The 14,460-nt window shown below is 44.2% G+C and overlaps 1 protein-coding gene across 2 annotated transcripts in view; it reads left to right on the top strand.

The window, feature by feature from the left end:
- Positions 1–9,792, top strand: part of HPCAL1 (hippocalcin like 1) — a 64,508-nt gene extending 54,716 nt beyond the window's left edge. For both annotated transcript variants that reach the window (XM_058800892.1, XM_058800893.1), the window contains 3 exons: positions 3,964–4,366; positions 5,467–5,572; positions 8,592–9,792. In XM_058800892.1, the coding sequence (XP_058656875.1) occupies positions 3,989–4,366; positions 5,467–5,572; positions 8,592–8,689 (582 nt within the window). In that variant the 5' untranslated portion in view covers positions 3,964–3,988 and the 3' untranslated portion in view covers positions 8,690–9,792. The remainder of the gene's footprint in view (positions 1–3,963; positions 4,367–5,466; positions 5,573–8,591) is intronic.
- Positions 9,793–14,460: the final 4,668 nt, after the last annotated feature.

Below are 14,460 nucleotides of genomic sequence, written 5' to 3'. Positions count from 1 at the left end.
CAGTGATCAGCCCTCTGCCCTGACAATCCCCCCAAGTTATATTCTGACCATGACAGCATGGAGTGATATCCCCTTGTTCACTTCAGGGCACCTGTCCTGGCTGTGCTCCCTCCATATTTCTTGAGCACCTTCTCACTGGCAGAGCACAGGAAACTGAGAAAGTCTTTGACTTGGGGTGAGCCCAGCTCAGCAGCAACTAAAACTTCAGCGTGCTATCAACATTATTTTCATTCTCAAATCCAAAACACAGCCCTGTGCCAGCTACTAGGAAGAAAATGAACACTGCCCCAGCTGAAACCAGGACACCAGTGTGTGTCTTTGCCTCAGTAAAAGACCTTTTTGCTCATTATTGGGCTTTTGCTATGAGATTATTGCTGATTTTTTGTAAGCCTAGAAGGACAGAGGTTACATTCAGGTGGGAGTTCTCTGGCAGCTTGGTTTTGAGCCCGGCTAGAATTAATTAGAATTAGAACAGGCACCACATAATTTTAACAAAAATTTTGGTATGAAACTGGAACAAAAGTTCATCTGCATTTCCCCCTGTTTAAGCCTTACATGGCCCGGGGTCTCTTTCACGAGCAGTGATTGACTTGCTAAGGCCTCAGCTCTGCATTTAGACAACCAAGATGCTCCTTGTCTGATCACCTCAAGGGCATTCCTTGGATTGTTTTTCTTACTGCTGTGATAGTGCCAGATGCTCTGAGGGCTTTTGCTTGTCAAGGAAAGCAGGGACAGACCTTGCTGCAGTGTATGTGATATCTCTTCCCTGGATTTCACCCTGGTGTGATGGGAATTGAGGGAAAGGCAAGCCATACTGGAGTTAGGTCTCTGCTAACTGCCCAGGGCAATATTGGGTGCAAGGATGTCTCTTCTGCTTTGCTTTCTACACCCACTGCAAAAAGTGATTTAGCTGGTAAAGGCTCGTTAAAAAAAAAGCAACAAAACACAGCCCTAATCACAGGACTGACCAGAGCATCCCAGCCCTGCTCCCTGTGATTTCCATTAGCAGCCATCCTCTGAGTGGTCTTGTGGCTAAATCAGCTGCTGAGCCTCTGGAAAGTGATTTGATGAAAGCATTTTATAGCAATCGAATGAAATGTCAGTTGGATGCCAGCAGCAGGGGTTGCTGTCATGATTAATGAGATATTTAGGCATTTCATTTTGAAGGAGCTACCTGCAACACAATTTAAATCAAAGCTGGTTTTTTTAGATGGGCTTTAATAAATTAATGTTAATGTTGGTTATTTAATTATTCACATGAAATTGGTTACAACTGCAGGATTGCATTTGGGCTGAACATGTTATGAAGCCTTTCAGAAAGCTCATATGCAAAAAAAGGTTGTGTTCAGAGCATTGCACATCTTCTGATATAAAGTGATGTGAAAGAGGAGGAAGGGTTGAAAGGGCCTGTAATTTTTTGAATGCAAAGATTGCTTGAATATAAAGCTTTTGAAGCTGATATTTAATGAGCATCTCTTCAAATAACAAGATGTATCTACCACTAGGAGAAATAGTGAAATCTAGTTCTAGATTTATTTATTTATTCTATTAATCTAGAATGATTACCCTACCTCTGTTGTCTAGGGGTGTCTATTTTTCAAGGGAACAGGAATGATAAAGATACTACAGCAATAGGGAGAAATTATATTAAACCTTTTCAAACCACTTTTAACTACCAGTTGAAAGTTTTGCAGTCCTTAACCCTGAGAGTCAATAAAGCTGAGGCAACTTCTGCTTATGTGTTAAGTGGGCTCTGCTGTTCCTCCTGCCCCTCTCCCAGGGAATTCTGAGGCACTGGTTGGTAAGGCAGGGACTGCTTTTCCAGACACTACTTGTTACAAAGCATCTGGGAATCATGAAGTGGAGGGGCTCACTGAAGGCTGGAAACTGCAGACACCTCCTCACTCAAGGAGAGGAACATACTATTACAATTTCTGCTCTTTAAAAAAATGGATCACATCTGATCTATTATTTGCTCCAAGCTGCTCTTTTCTGCAATTTGACTTCAGCAGACTGGAATATTGTGTTTTCTGCCCTCGGCACTGCAAGGATGACTATCTGGGGCAGAGAAGATTGGAAGATGGAAAGGCAGTGGCAGTGGCTGAGAGTTAGTGGTTTAACTGGAGGGCAGCCTGATGCTCTCCTGGGGTGATGCTGGCAGCGACCAGGAGCTGTAACATCCCTGCATGTTGGGAGCAAGCAGAGGCATGTCAGGTATGTGGAGAAAACTCTGCAATATAATGGACAAAAATAAAGCTTAGGAGTTGAAGTATTGGCAGCTTTTCTGGAAAACAGAAGTGCTAATGATAACACAGTTGTCCGTTAATGCACGGAACTAACGAGCAGCTGTTTGTCTCTGAGCATTAAGCCACAGAGCAGGATGTGGATTTTTTACATTGCTGAGGCAGTGCACAGACTAAATGGAATACAAATAAAACAAGCTTACATTCTGCTGTAGAGCAGCTTATTTTTTGCTGACCTTTAGCATTTAAAATTCTTTTGGGTTCTTATGCATGCTTGGAATTTTTACTCTCTGGGAAGTGCTTAGCCCCTGTTTTTCCTGGTTTCTGCATGCTTTGCAGCTCAGCTCTTGCAGTTTTCAGGTAGTCTGCAGTGTTGGCCTATTACTAACCTGTCTTCTGCATTGGCTCTGAGCAAACCCAACAGGCACAACAGTCTGTGCAGAGAAACATCATTTATGCAAACCAGTCACAGGAGTTTGTGCACACTTGTGAATAAACTTCTTGAATGTAAGGAAGGACATGCAACTCAACCTCTAGCTCGGCAGCACAGTTTGATATTGCTAGGTAGCCATGAAAGAATGCAAGGGATAAAAGTAAGAAATTATCAAGGTTTTGTTTATTTCCTGTTGTTGCACAAGTGCAGATTGACCATCTTTCATTTTGCTGAAAGAGCTCTCTTACTGCCGGGCAGTCTCACCTTGTGTGGCACAACACAGGCATTGTCAAGAGAGAGGAGAGACCCAGCCCTCTCCTGATATCCTGACGAAATCCTGGATTTAAATGTGCTTTGGCCCTGGTGAAGGAATATTGAACCTACTGAATAAGCTTCTCTAAAAGCATAAACCCAAGTAAACTTGAAAAGAATTGCTTTGCCAAACATTTTGCTTTAAAAAGCCTTATTCTCTAATTCTCTGGGAGGGCTGGAAAGGATGAAATCCCTTGTGCTGGTGCTGCTGTAGCAGTGATCCATCTGCTCATGCTGCCTTCATGGCTGAGAAAAAGAGGGAGAAGCCTTTTGGGGTGCTGCTGTTGAGCATGGGCTGTGCTGAGCTTACCCTTGCTGCACCCTCCTGTGACCCTCAGGTGCCACAAGGAGCACCAACCAAGCCCCACCATACAGGACCAAGCTCCCACTGCTGTGGGACAAGGGATGCAGGGAGGGAGGAAAATCTGGATAAGCCAAAGGGTTTCAAAGAGCATCAGGACAATGCAAACATGACAGGCATGGAGCTACCTGCCCTTCTTGCTTCTTGTTCAGCTGCATTTACTGTCACTTTTGAATAGATAGATTTGTCTTTTCATCACTGCTGCTGTCCCTGCCCGCTCCCACTCAGTCATGGCAGCAGATCAGCCTGTGTAGGAATCCAGAGCTGGGCATTGCAAGCCGTGTGATGGAGGAGTGGGACTGCAGCACAGAACTAAAATACTGAGCTTTATTATTTGCCACATAATAAGGATTAATAATAAGAACGAATATTTCCGAAATACTTCCTCCTGAACTACCTTCCCCTCCACAGCATATTAGTCACTGAGAGAGCCTAGAGGAGAGGAAAGGAAGCCAAATTAAATGAAGTCTTTTCCTGGTGATTTATAGCATCCTTTTTCTCCTCTTACCCCCTTGCCCCAGGGGGACCCTCTGTTTCTAGAAGGGTTCTACCTCTCCCCAGCCCTCTCTGCCTAGTGTGGCTGGAGCTCAGGCAGATTTTCTCTTGCTTTGCAGCTGCTGAACCCAGACCCAGAAGAGGATGGGGAAGCAGAACAGCAAGCTGCGCCCCGAGGTGCTCCAGGACCTGCGTGAGAACACCGAGTTCACAGACCACGAGCTGCAGGAGTGGTACAAGGGCTTCCTAAAAGATTGCCCCACGGGCCATTTGACTGTAGAAGAGTTTAAAAAAATATATGCAAATTTTTTTCCCTACGGCGACGCGTCGAAGTTTGCGGAGCACGTCTTCCGCACCTTTGACACTAACGGCGACGGGACGATCGACTTCAGGGAATTCATCATCGCCCTGAGCGTCACCTCCCGGGGCAAGCTGGAGCAGAAGCTGAAGTGGGCATTCAGTATGTACGACCTGGATGGCAACGGGTACATCAGCCGTGGGGAAATGCTAGAAATAGTGCAGGTGAGCATTATCTCTATTGGCCATCTTCTTTGTGGTGATGTAACCTCTTCAGAAGACAGCTGGAGATGAGGGATGTGCTGAGCTGGGTCACTCCTGCCCCAGGAAGGCTCCTGAGCCCATGGTTTTGTAGGACCCATGATGGGACCTACAAGATGCAGATGAGGAAAGGCCTGAGATATGAACAGGGCACTTGTGCAGCTGGCCTGCAGCCAGAATTCTGGGGGTTTCTTAGTGTGATGTTCACAGGATCAAAAACCCTAAATGCAAATTCTGTTGACCTGATTAATCTCAGAGTTAATGCTTTGAATCTTCAAATGTGGAATATGAACTCTGGATGAAAGGCTGTAGCATGCCTTTGTGTCCCAAAGGCAGAGGACCTGTATACCACAGGCTGTAGTGGGGGCAGGCAGCACAGTCCCCTGCGCCCCTACCCCACATGCTTGCAGGGGTTTGGCCTCAGCAGTGGCTGCTTGTCACCCACTGTGCAGCTAGCTGAGATGTGTGTCCTGTGCAGTGCAAGGGAGTCATGCATCAGCCAGTGCCCTGACACTGGTCCTCATGCTTGGGGTGGGAGAATTTAGGTGAAAGTCTAGGACTGCAGACACTCTAAAGAGGACTTCTCATTATTCATGTTCTTGTAAGTCAGAAGAAGCATTTCCTTATCCATTCCCAAAGGCAAACTACCCCTATTGCTGTGTATTCATATTTGCCATAATCCATGTAGCACCCCACATACATACATACAACTGGGTGGAGGGTGAGAGCCAGACAAAGAGGTGCTGGCTTAGCCCTGCTGCACCATTGTCTCCTCTATTTCAGCTCAGTCCTGCTCATACATTAATCTAGACTCTGGCTTTCAGTTAAACTGACCCAGCTCTTCTTTTGAAGCACAAATGAATACAGGAAAGAAAAAAAAAAGAAAAAGCTGCAGTCAGAAATTCCCATTCATTTTGGTTTATAAAGTCCTGCAGCTGCCTGCCAGGGTCAGCTGTCTTTTTTTTGTTGCTACAGGCTTAAATTCTTTTCCTCTGTCCCATGCTTTATCATTTGGGTTATGTTTTTCTTATATCTCTTTTTTTAAACTTTTTTTAAATACTCAGGCAATTTACAAAATGGTTTCATCAGTAATGAAAATGCCAGAGGATGAATCCACTCCCGAGAAGCGAACAGACAAGATCTTCAGACAGATGGACACAAACAATGACGGTAGGATTGCCACTGGCACCCCTTCCTAAGCTCTGGAAATAGAGGTTTTCTAGCCCAGCCGTGGTAGATGGCAGAATTTTGAGAGAGGGGAGAAAGGGTAGGAATGTCCCCACTGGTGCCTCTGGCCTCTGCCTCACCTTGTTGAGTATCTTTGGTCCATGATAAATAGGATGAATAACTGAGCAGTGAACAGAGGGTGAATTCTCCTGCTGGGGGGCTGATAGGGGAGCAGTCCTTCCCTGGCATTTCATGGGTTAATCCCCTTCTGCAAAGGCTCCTCTGAAATCCCCATGTCTTTGGGTTATTTTCTCTGGACATAGCACAAACTTGGCACAAGATTTTGTTCCCACTGCCCTTGATAGGGTGGCACTTCTGGGTTTGTCATCAATATCATGAGTCCTGAATGTGGCAGGGCACATGAAAGCAAAAATTCCCCAGATCCATAACACTTATTTTCTCTGTGTGTTTATGGCATGTATAAACACATGGTCACACACCTCTGTTGCACTGAGCATCAGGGAGTTGTAGCAGCTCCCAAGCCAGGTTGTGGAGCTCCTTGATCAATTATCTGACAATGCACACATCATAACCCCTCCACCTGTGCTGGCTCATTTCCTTGGGTTTGAAGAATACAAGCAAAAAATGATCAATTTCCTTTTTTTCATCAGCCTGATGACATGTTTCCTTTATTCCCAGTTGAGGTGGAGTTTTTGCCTGGGAATTACCCTGTCAGAGGCTGAGGTGGCAACTGCCCACATCAGTCAGGAACTGTGTCCCATTGATGTGCTCAGTGAGAGCAAAGACTTGATTGTAGCACTGAGATATGGAGACTTGAAAAAATACAATTTTATGTACATAAAGGGTCTGATTTAAGAGGATTTTATGGCTGCATTTTGATGTCTGCTACTGCAGTCCCCAGGGCAAATTCCTGGCCTTGCTGAAGTCCTCAAGTATTTTACCTTTGACTTAATCAAAACTAGCACTTCATCCCCTGGCTTAACATGTGGAGGGCCCTAAAATAACATTATTAAAATATTCTTGGTCTGCAGAAAGTAGCAATGTGTGCAGATGTGTAACAGAGTAGTAGTCCCAAAATCTGCCATATCCATGCATCCTCTATCTGTTGCACTTTGTTGCTGAAATAAAATCATCCTATTCCCAGTAAAATATCAGCCCTGCAATCCATGCAGTGCCAAGGAATAACATCTGCACATGTGTGTCTGGTGGCTGAAAATGTTTCTTTCCCATCTGACTGTTGGGCATTGCAAATAGATTTTGAGTTGGGCTTTGCTTTTAAGTAATACAGGGCAAAGGGCAAACCAGTAAATATCCTGATAATTAGGGGACCTCTGCTTTTGTTAAAAACACTTAGTTTGGGAACATTAGCTTAAAATCCAGAAATTAGTGTGCCATGGGTTTTTGAGCTTCTGTAATTTCTCTAAGAGGAAGGCTTGCTCATTCATGGAATCATAGAGCTATGTCCCTAAGTGCCACATCTACACATCTTTTAAATGCCCTGGGCAGTCTGTTCCAATGCTTGACAACCCTTTTGGGGAAGAAATTTTTCCTAATATCCAATCTAAACCTTCCTTGGTGCAACTTGAGGCCATTTTCTCTTGCCCTATTGCTTGTTATTGGGAGAGGAGTTCGTCCCTGTTCAACCTGTTTTCAGTGCTGGCCACCAGGGTCATTCCTCTTCCATCTCTCCTGGGGCTGGTGCAAACTGGCACAATGAGCTGGTACCTCTCTCTCTCTTTGGGTGCATGTGGCCAAAAGTGGGAGCAGGCAGCTCCCAAGTGCAGGATAGGATGTTTGTGTGTGGCTCCTGTCTCGAGCATAGCAGTTTGGGGTGGGTAAGGATAGCCCTGGGGTGTTGTGTGAGGGTAGGGTAGGTGAGAACACAAGCTAGATGGGAGATTACTAGACATATCCAGTAATCTAGACATGTTTAGTAATCAGTTTAGTGTCTGGGGTGCAGCAGGTTGCTTGTTGCCTCGTTTTCATAGGGAAAATTTCTTTGTTCATTGATATTGCCACATCCTATTTCTGCCATGAATGCTGGAGCAGGGGAGTATTGGTGCTAGCTACCTGCTGGGGGGCTGGGTGACCCCACCATGAGGTCTGGAGGACCAGATAGAATATTTCCTCCTTGCTGTACCATGACATTCCATGGGACTGTTGGTGCCAGGGGATGCTGGGGTGGTTGCTCCTTCAGAGATCAATTTTCAGCACCTCAGATTGTTACAAGGTCTATCCAAGTCAATTCCTCTGGCCTAAATTAAAGATGTATAAAACAGAAATGCTCAGGAGCAACACATAGCAGTAGGTGTGCCCCAGGGCTGACTTTGCTTGTAAAAAAAGAAAAAAACAAAACCATCCTATTCCTAGGTACACCCACTAGGGCACAGCAAGTCATGGAATCATGGAATAATTTGGGTTGGAAGGGGCCTTTGAAGGTCATGTAGCCCAACACCCCTGCAATGAGCAGGGACATCTTGAACTAGATCAGGTTGCTCAAACCCCAGTCCAACCTTGTAGATGCCAGAGAAGCCATGACTGCTGAGCCCCACGTGTCACAAGAAACAAGAGGACAAAGTGGGGATATTTGGAATATTTAGGTTTCAAGTGTTTATAATAAAAACATCATTTCAAAGCATACATGTGTTCAGGTACCATACCTTGTGTTCATGTGTCATGTTATTCATATAGTCTGGTTCTGAGCAAAAAGCTGCCAAATGTTATTGGAGCAGTTGTTTTTAGATTTGGGACTGTCTTTTTAAACAAAGAAATAGCAATTATTATGCTGGATTGTTTTGCAGAAGAAAAATGCATTTGGGCTTAAAGGCTTGAGTAGGATTTAGCTGCTGTGCATTGCGCTAAATTCCCCTCGATGCCTTTGCGATAGATTAAATAGATGTTACGTTGCCTCGGTGAGGAGGGATTCTCTGCTACAGCAATGATGACAGGAACAACTGACTCTTTAAAAAATTATTTCCATTTTGGTTGTCCTCTCTGTCAGGTAAACTGTCGCTGGAAGAGTTCATCAAAGGTGCCAAGAGCGATCCCTCCATCGTGCGGTTGTTACAGTGCGACCCCAGTAGCGCGAGCCAATTCTGATGAAAGCGGACAGTGTGCTCAGAGAACCTCGGCTTGTGTCCTTCAAGCTTTGCTCGCAAACGGATGCCTTCTCAACCATCCCTCCACACTTCGCGGATAAGACCCCGTTGCCGGATCGTGTGTGTGCGCGTGTGTCCGAGCGAACCAGCCCTCGCTCCCCCACTAACACCAGTGCAGTTCTCCTGCGGCAGCTGCGGTTCTGCTTCCCCGTAACGTTACCATTCACTCTGCACATTTGAAACATTATTCGAAAGGTTTGTTTACATGCAGCTACGAGAGAGTTCAATGGCTGGCAAGATACCACTTCACTTAGTCCGTGAGAAAGGTGATGTTCCCGTAGTTCCCGAGAAGATGCTAGGTAGGACTTTTACCCAAAATAGCAGATGGTAGATAATTTATTTTGCTTCAGAAATTACTATGTTGGGGGAAAAAAAAGAAAATAAAAAAAAGTGGACTGAATGGAGTGGAAAGTTAAAAAAAAAAAAAAAGAAAAAAAAAAAAGCAGCTTTCCTGGGCATGGTTCCAATTTTCTTTTTGAGGAAAATTGCTTGCACTTATCTAATGGTCTTTACTTTCTTTTAATATATATATAAATTATATATATATGGTGAAGTAAAATTTTAAATATTTAGGTCATCTATTTAAGGCATAAAATAGAATTCAAGCTTTGTTTCTTCTAGTCGTCTGTGATTTATTCAGATCTTGGAGATTGTTTTTTTGTGATATTTATGCATTAGCAAATTGCTGTTCCAAAAGAAATGCATGACTAGCAGTTTGTGGATATTTCACTCTGTTTAATTCCTGAATGCAAATATTTGTTCATTTTTACTGTCAGTCATTCCGGTATTACTGTATTAACAAAAGACCTGAAAGGAGTTCATCCTCATTTTGTATTTCTCAGTGGAGTCCTACTTTCTGGTGGTTGCTGCGTTAAATGGCTTTTGAGTGCCCCAAGGTGACGTGACTGGCACTGCTGTTCTCAACTTGGCTACACCTCCTCCCTTTTGCTGTTGATATGTTAATAGTCTTGTGCATTCCAGTGTTATTTAATATCTGCCTAATGCCAAGAAATATTAATTGAAATAAAAGACTACTTTTCTTGTCACTGCCTGTCTTGATCTAAGCCATGAACCGAGATCCTAGTGTTGGGTATTTGGGGAAGGGCAAGGATGGCTCCCTGCACACCTCTCAGTCTTGTCTGAGACACATGGCCTTTAAATGCATAGGGGTTTTGGGAGCTGGCTGTTGCGGCTGGGTTAACACAGTGGTCTTAGTGCCTGTGGGATCCAGCTCCATCCCAGCTGAATCCAGGGTAAAGATTGCAGAAAGGTGACAACTGAGTTTCTGCTGGATGCAGAGCAACTCAAGGCAATGAAGGAAAAGCTGCTGGCCCTGCTGCCTGGGCTACCATGGCCACAGCTTTTTAAAATAAAGTTCCTGTCAGGTACCAGGTACCTGCTGGATTAACATTTGACATTGGTAGCATGGGAAGCAATTTTCTCCACATTCATCAGGTCTGCGAGTAGCTGCATAAGCCTGCCCTCTCTGCAAAGTAAAGTATAAAAAAATTATTTGGCCTGAAGTTAATGTTGAGTAATGAAGGGATTTTTGATGTGTAGAATGTTCTAGTACTGGTGAACTAGAATGTTCTAGTACGTGATAATACTTTATTAAAAGAAAGAGAGAGAAATGTTTGCAATATCCAAGTGGAAATACATATAATTAGACTTGGTCTACAATACAAACTTGTGTCAGTCCTGCCAGCAAGAGAGTGTGTTCTTTTTTTCCCCTGGAAATTCAAATTTGAGCAATTAAACCAACAGTCCTTTCAACCACAACACCCTGCTGATGAGGCAGCCCTGAAAGGGATGCTAATCAGAAGCCTGCCCGCTTTCCCAGGGCGAGGCCAGCAAAAAAGCCCAACTATTGAAAAAAAATCTAATTCCACAGTAGCTGATCGTCTGTTTCCAGCCTGCTTGTGTTCATGTTGTCAGTCTGTCTGCCAGGAGATGCTGGGGTGTTAGATATGCTGCAGATGTTCTTACACTAATGGCTCTTCTTGCATGGATTGGGTCCAAAAGCAGTTGTTTAGATGTGAACTGGCCACTGGGCTTTATCATTTCTGTATTGTTCTGAGAGTGTGAAAAAATGTCATTGACCTTGTCCTGGGATGGTACCTCTGAGGTGAACCACAACATTTGAATCTTGTTTCTGCATTCTTAAAATGAGTCAGGCATAATCGGTCAAGCATTGCATGATATCTTGGGTACCAAAGATTTAAAAACTGTTTCACTGCAGCATTCATAAATGCAGCAGCTCATTTCCATTTGCTTCTCTAAGTGGAAATTTTACTGCCTTTTCCTGGAATCTCACTTCTTCTGGTTTCCTTTGCTGACTGTAGTGAATAGCAAGTTTAAGTAGCTGTTTAATAAAGACCAAACTCTTCTCATATGGAGAAAAAAAAAATCTCCTTACAGAAGCTTATTTTGATAAATAAGCTTACCTTGTTTTTGCAGAAAAAAAGTGAAAGAACCTAAACTTTAGAGGTTAGAAAGTTCCCATTTCTTTGATGTTACAGTTTTTTCTCTGAAGTGAGCCAAGGTATCCATGATGGAGTTTCCTGCCCACCACTGACAAGCCCCTGCACAGCCCTATGCAGACACTGGGAATGTGTCCTGCTTCATCGGACCCGATTTCTTCTGTCTTTCTCTTTGCCTCTTTAAACTATCCAATCCTAGATTTGGGGGTTTTTCCAGTTATCTCTCACTGTTTTCATGGCTTTTAAGGAGTTTCTTCTTTTCAGGACAAGATTATTTCATTTCAGACTGGGACTGGCACAAATGATAAGTAAGATATTTGAGTAAGATATTCCCAGCTTGCCTTCTGGGAAGAAGTGAAGGAAGATGCCCAGGAAAGATGGACATGCATGGCATCCCAGGGAAAATGAGAGATGCTCTGAAGCCCAACCAGGCTGAGCTTTTCAAAGGTGGCTTCTGATATGGGGGACCTTTTAATTAAAAGGCCAACTAAGTACTGGAAAGGGTTTTATCTGCTGCTACCAAGCAGCTCTCTGAAAATCAGACCTGCTTCACAGGCTGAGGTGCATGCACAGTCACTGGGTGACTTTGTTCATCTTGGCTGTGCTTGAGCCGCTCCTTGGAGGATGTCTCTGCTTTCCTGGCTGGTAACAAGGACTCAGAACAATTTCCAGGCTCCTTCTCCAGGATGTCATTTGCATGTTGATACAGGCAAAGTTCAAAACCAACTAAGAAACCAATGAAAAGATAAGAGAGCTTTACTGCTTGTTGGGCTCTCAGGAATGTCTTTTGTAGAGGGACTCTTGTGTAGAGGGGTTAAACATTTGGGAAATCAAGTCCAGGTGATTAATAGGAAACTTCAACTTGTAAAGTGGTTTAAGTGTTTTTGTCAATTGTATTTTTAGTCAAAAATGGAGTCAAACTTAGTAAAAGTAGTTTAGTACAAAAAAAATCTCATAATTGTGTCCATTTTTACCTCACTTTAATAACCTATGTGATTATTTTCTTGCCATGGATATATTGAACACTCTGAAAGCTCTGGCAAATTACTACATAAATTCAGGCTTTTCTGTATGAATTGCAGGTCTTGTTAAGCTAATTCAGAATTATGTCATTACCTTTTGGATAAAGTCTGTCTGGTTGCAGCCTAACTCCAGCGTGGTTGGCAGAGGTGCTTGGGTTCAGTTTTGGGTGTCTCCCTTGCTAAGTTTGAATTGGCCCTTTGTTTTTAAATCAGGCCCTTTGCAATGTATTTTTAGCAATAGCCTCTGAGTAATAAACTCCTGTGAAGAACAACGTGAACATTTCTGCAAGCACGGGGCAGATGGTCTCCATGGATAGTCCTCGATCCATTATGCAGGGCTCTATTCATATTTAAAGGTTAGGAACAGCCATCGACTTTAATGGTCCAGTGGGCAGACTGGCATTTTGAGCTCCCTGTGCTGCACCAGGGCAGATACAGTGCTGATGAACCTGATAATTGCTGTTATCTCTTTTGGGAGGAGAGATGCTTTATTGAAAAGAAGGAAAAGGGTGGGAGAGGAGAGCAGAGCATCTCTGTGTAGGAGCTTTGGAGACGTGCCTGCATCGCTGGGAGCAGCGTGCCTGCAAGCAGACCTTACCTGGTGCCTACACATATCCAGTGTGGTGGTTTGGATGCAGACACACTTCTGAACACTCTCATGTTCACTGTGCCCAAAGGGCAGCCAGTGCCTCACCAGGGGGTCAGGTTAATCCCAGGCTTTCAGCCATGTCACACGAGTCAGAAGCCACTGCCAGAAGGAGGCAAGGAGCTGTCATGGCAGCGGCCTGGTGTCTGTGGGGACAGATGGGAAAGGTCACCATCACCAGTTGGGTGGGTTATTTTAAGAGCTAGCTGGCTCTTCCTGGTGGAGGAACAATTTATCACAAACAAAATCTGTATTGATTGAGCTGTCACTAGAGGGACTTATCTCTCACATGAAGGTGAGAAGCAGGATCCCTTCCTTGCTCCTCTCTACACACATTCCCACACCTTGATGTTTGGTGTTGCTGGGGTCTGGGTGGGTCATGATCAGCTCCCTCAAACCCTCCCTGCCTGTGGACTGTAGCTTTGAACACATCTTTAGTGTCTTCTCTACCCTGTACCTGGCACTGGGAGCTGAGTCACTAACACATCTTTAGTGTCTTCTCTACCCTGTACCTGGCACTGGGAGCTGTGTCACTAAATCTCTGACCACTGCCAGTTCACAGCTGTGCTTCCAGGGCACCCACCCCAGCTTTTTTTTTTACGTTTCCAAAACAATGCAAATCCTTCGCCCAGGACTTTGGTAGGTTCCTTAACATTTTTTTTTCTTTGAATAAACTGTTCCATAAAGCAGTATGGGAACTTAATGCAGGAGGTGGGTCACACTCTAAAATCCAAGATGGTCACAGATATATTACAGCAATTATGACAAATTACATGCTGGGTGAAATTTGCCTCTGCAGTGCTACCCAGGCCATTCTTCAGGAAATGAGGTGTAAGCAAGGGAGCCCATTTTTTATCTGGCACTTGGCTGTACCTTCTCTTTCCCAGCACTGGGGATGGGTTCTCTGCAGCAGAGAACAGCAGCAGGGACAAGTCCTGCCTAAAGGTCTCATCATGTCAAAGTCACCCAACATAAAGTTTCATTGATTTTCCCAGGTCAGGACATAGACAACCTTCCAGTCACTATTTGCATTTTGCTTTTTAGTTTCCAAGTAAGTACTACCCTTAAAGCCTAATGTGGGTATATATACACTGAGACAGGATTGAATCTAGATTTTCATCAGCAACATGTGGAGAAAAGTAGCCTGAGAGAAGACCTTATTGCTTTCTACAAGTACCTGAGAGGAGGTTGTAGCCAGGTGGGGATGACTAACAAGTAACAGGATGAGAGGAAATGGCCTCAAGTTGCACCAGGGGAGGCTTAGGAATAGAAGGAAAAATTTATTCACTGAAAAGGTAATCAAGCATTGGAACAGGCTGCCCAGGGAAGTGATTCAATCACCGGAGGTATGCAAAAGATGTGTAGATGTGGCCATGGTTTAGTGGTGGACTCTATGACCTTACAGGTCTTTTCCAGCCTAAATGATTGTGTAATTCTGGGCTCTGGCTGTGCATGGTTCTGGTCCAGTCTTTCCTCGCTCACAAGAGCAGCCATGTATTTCTTCTATGTATTAAAACACCTCTAATCCTTCCTTGAGACTTGTTTGCACGACAAGAAGATTCAA

The sequence above is a fragment of the Ammospiza caudacuta genome, chromosome 3 (assembly GCF_027887145.1).
Source record: "Ammospiza caudacuta isolate bAmmCau1 chromosome 3, bAmmCau1.pri, whole genome shotgun sequence".
Taxonomy (NCBI): Eukaryota; Metazoa; Chordata; class Aves; order Passeriformes; family Passerellidae; genus Ammospiza; species Ammospiza caudacuta.
This window is presented reverse-complemented; position numbering and strand designations above follow the sequence as displayed.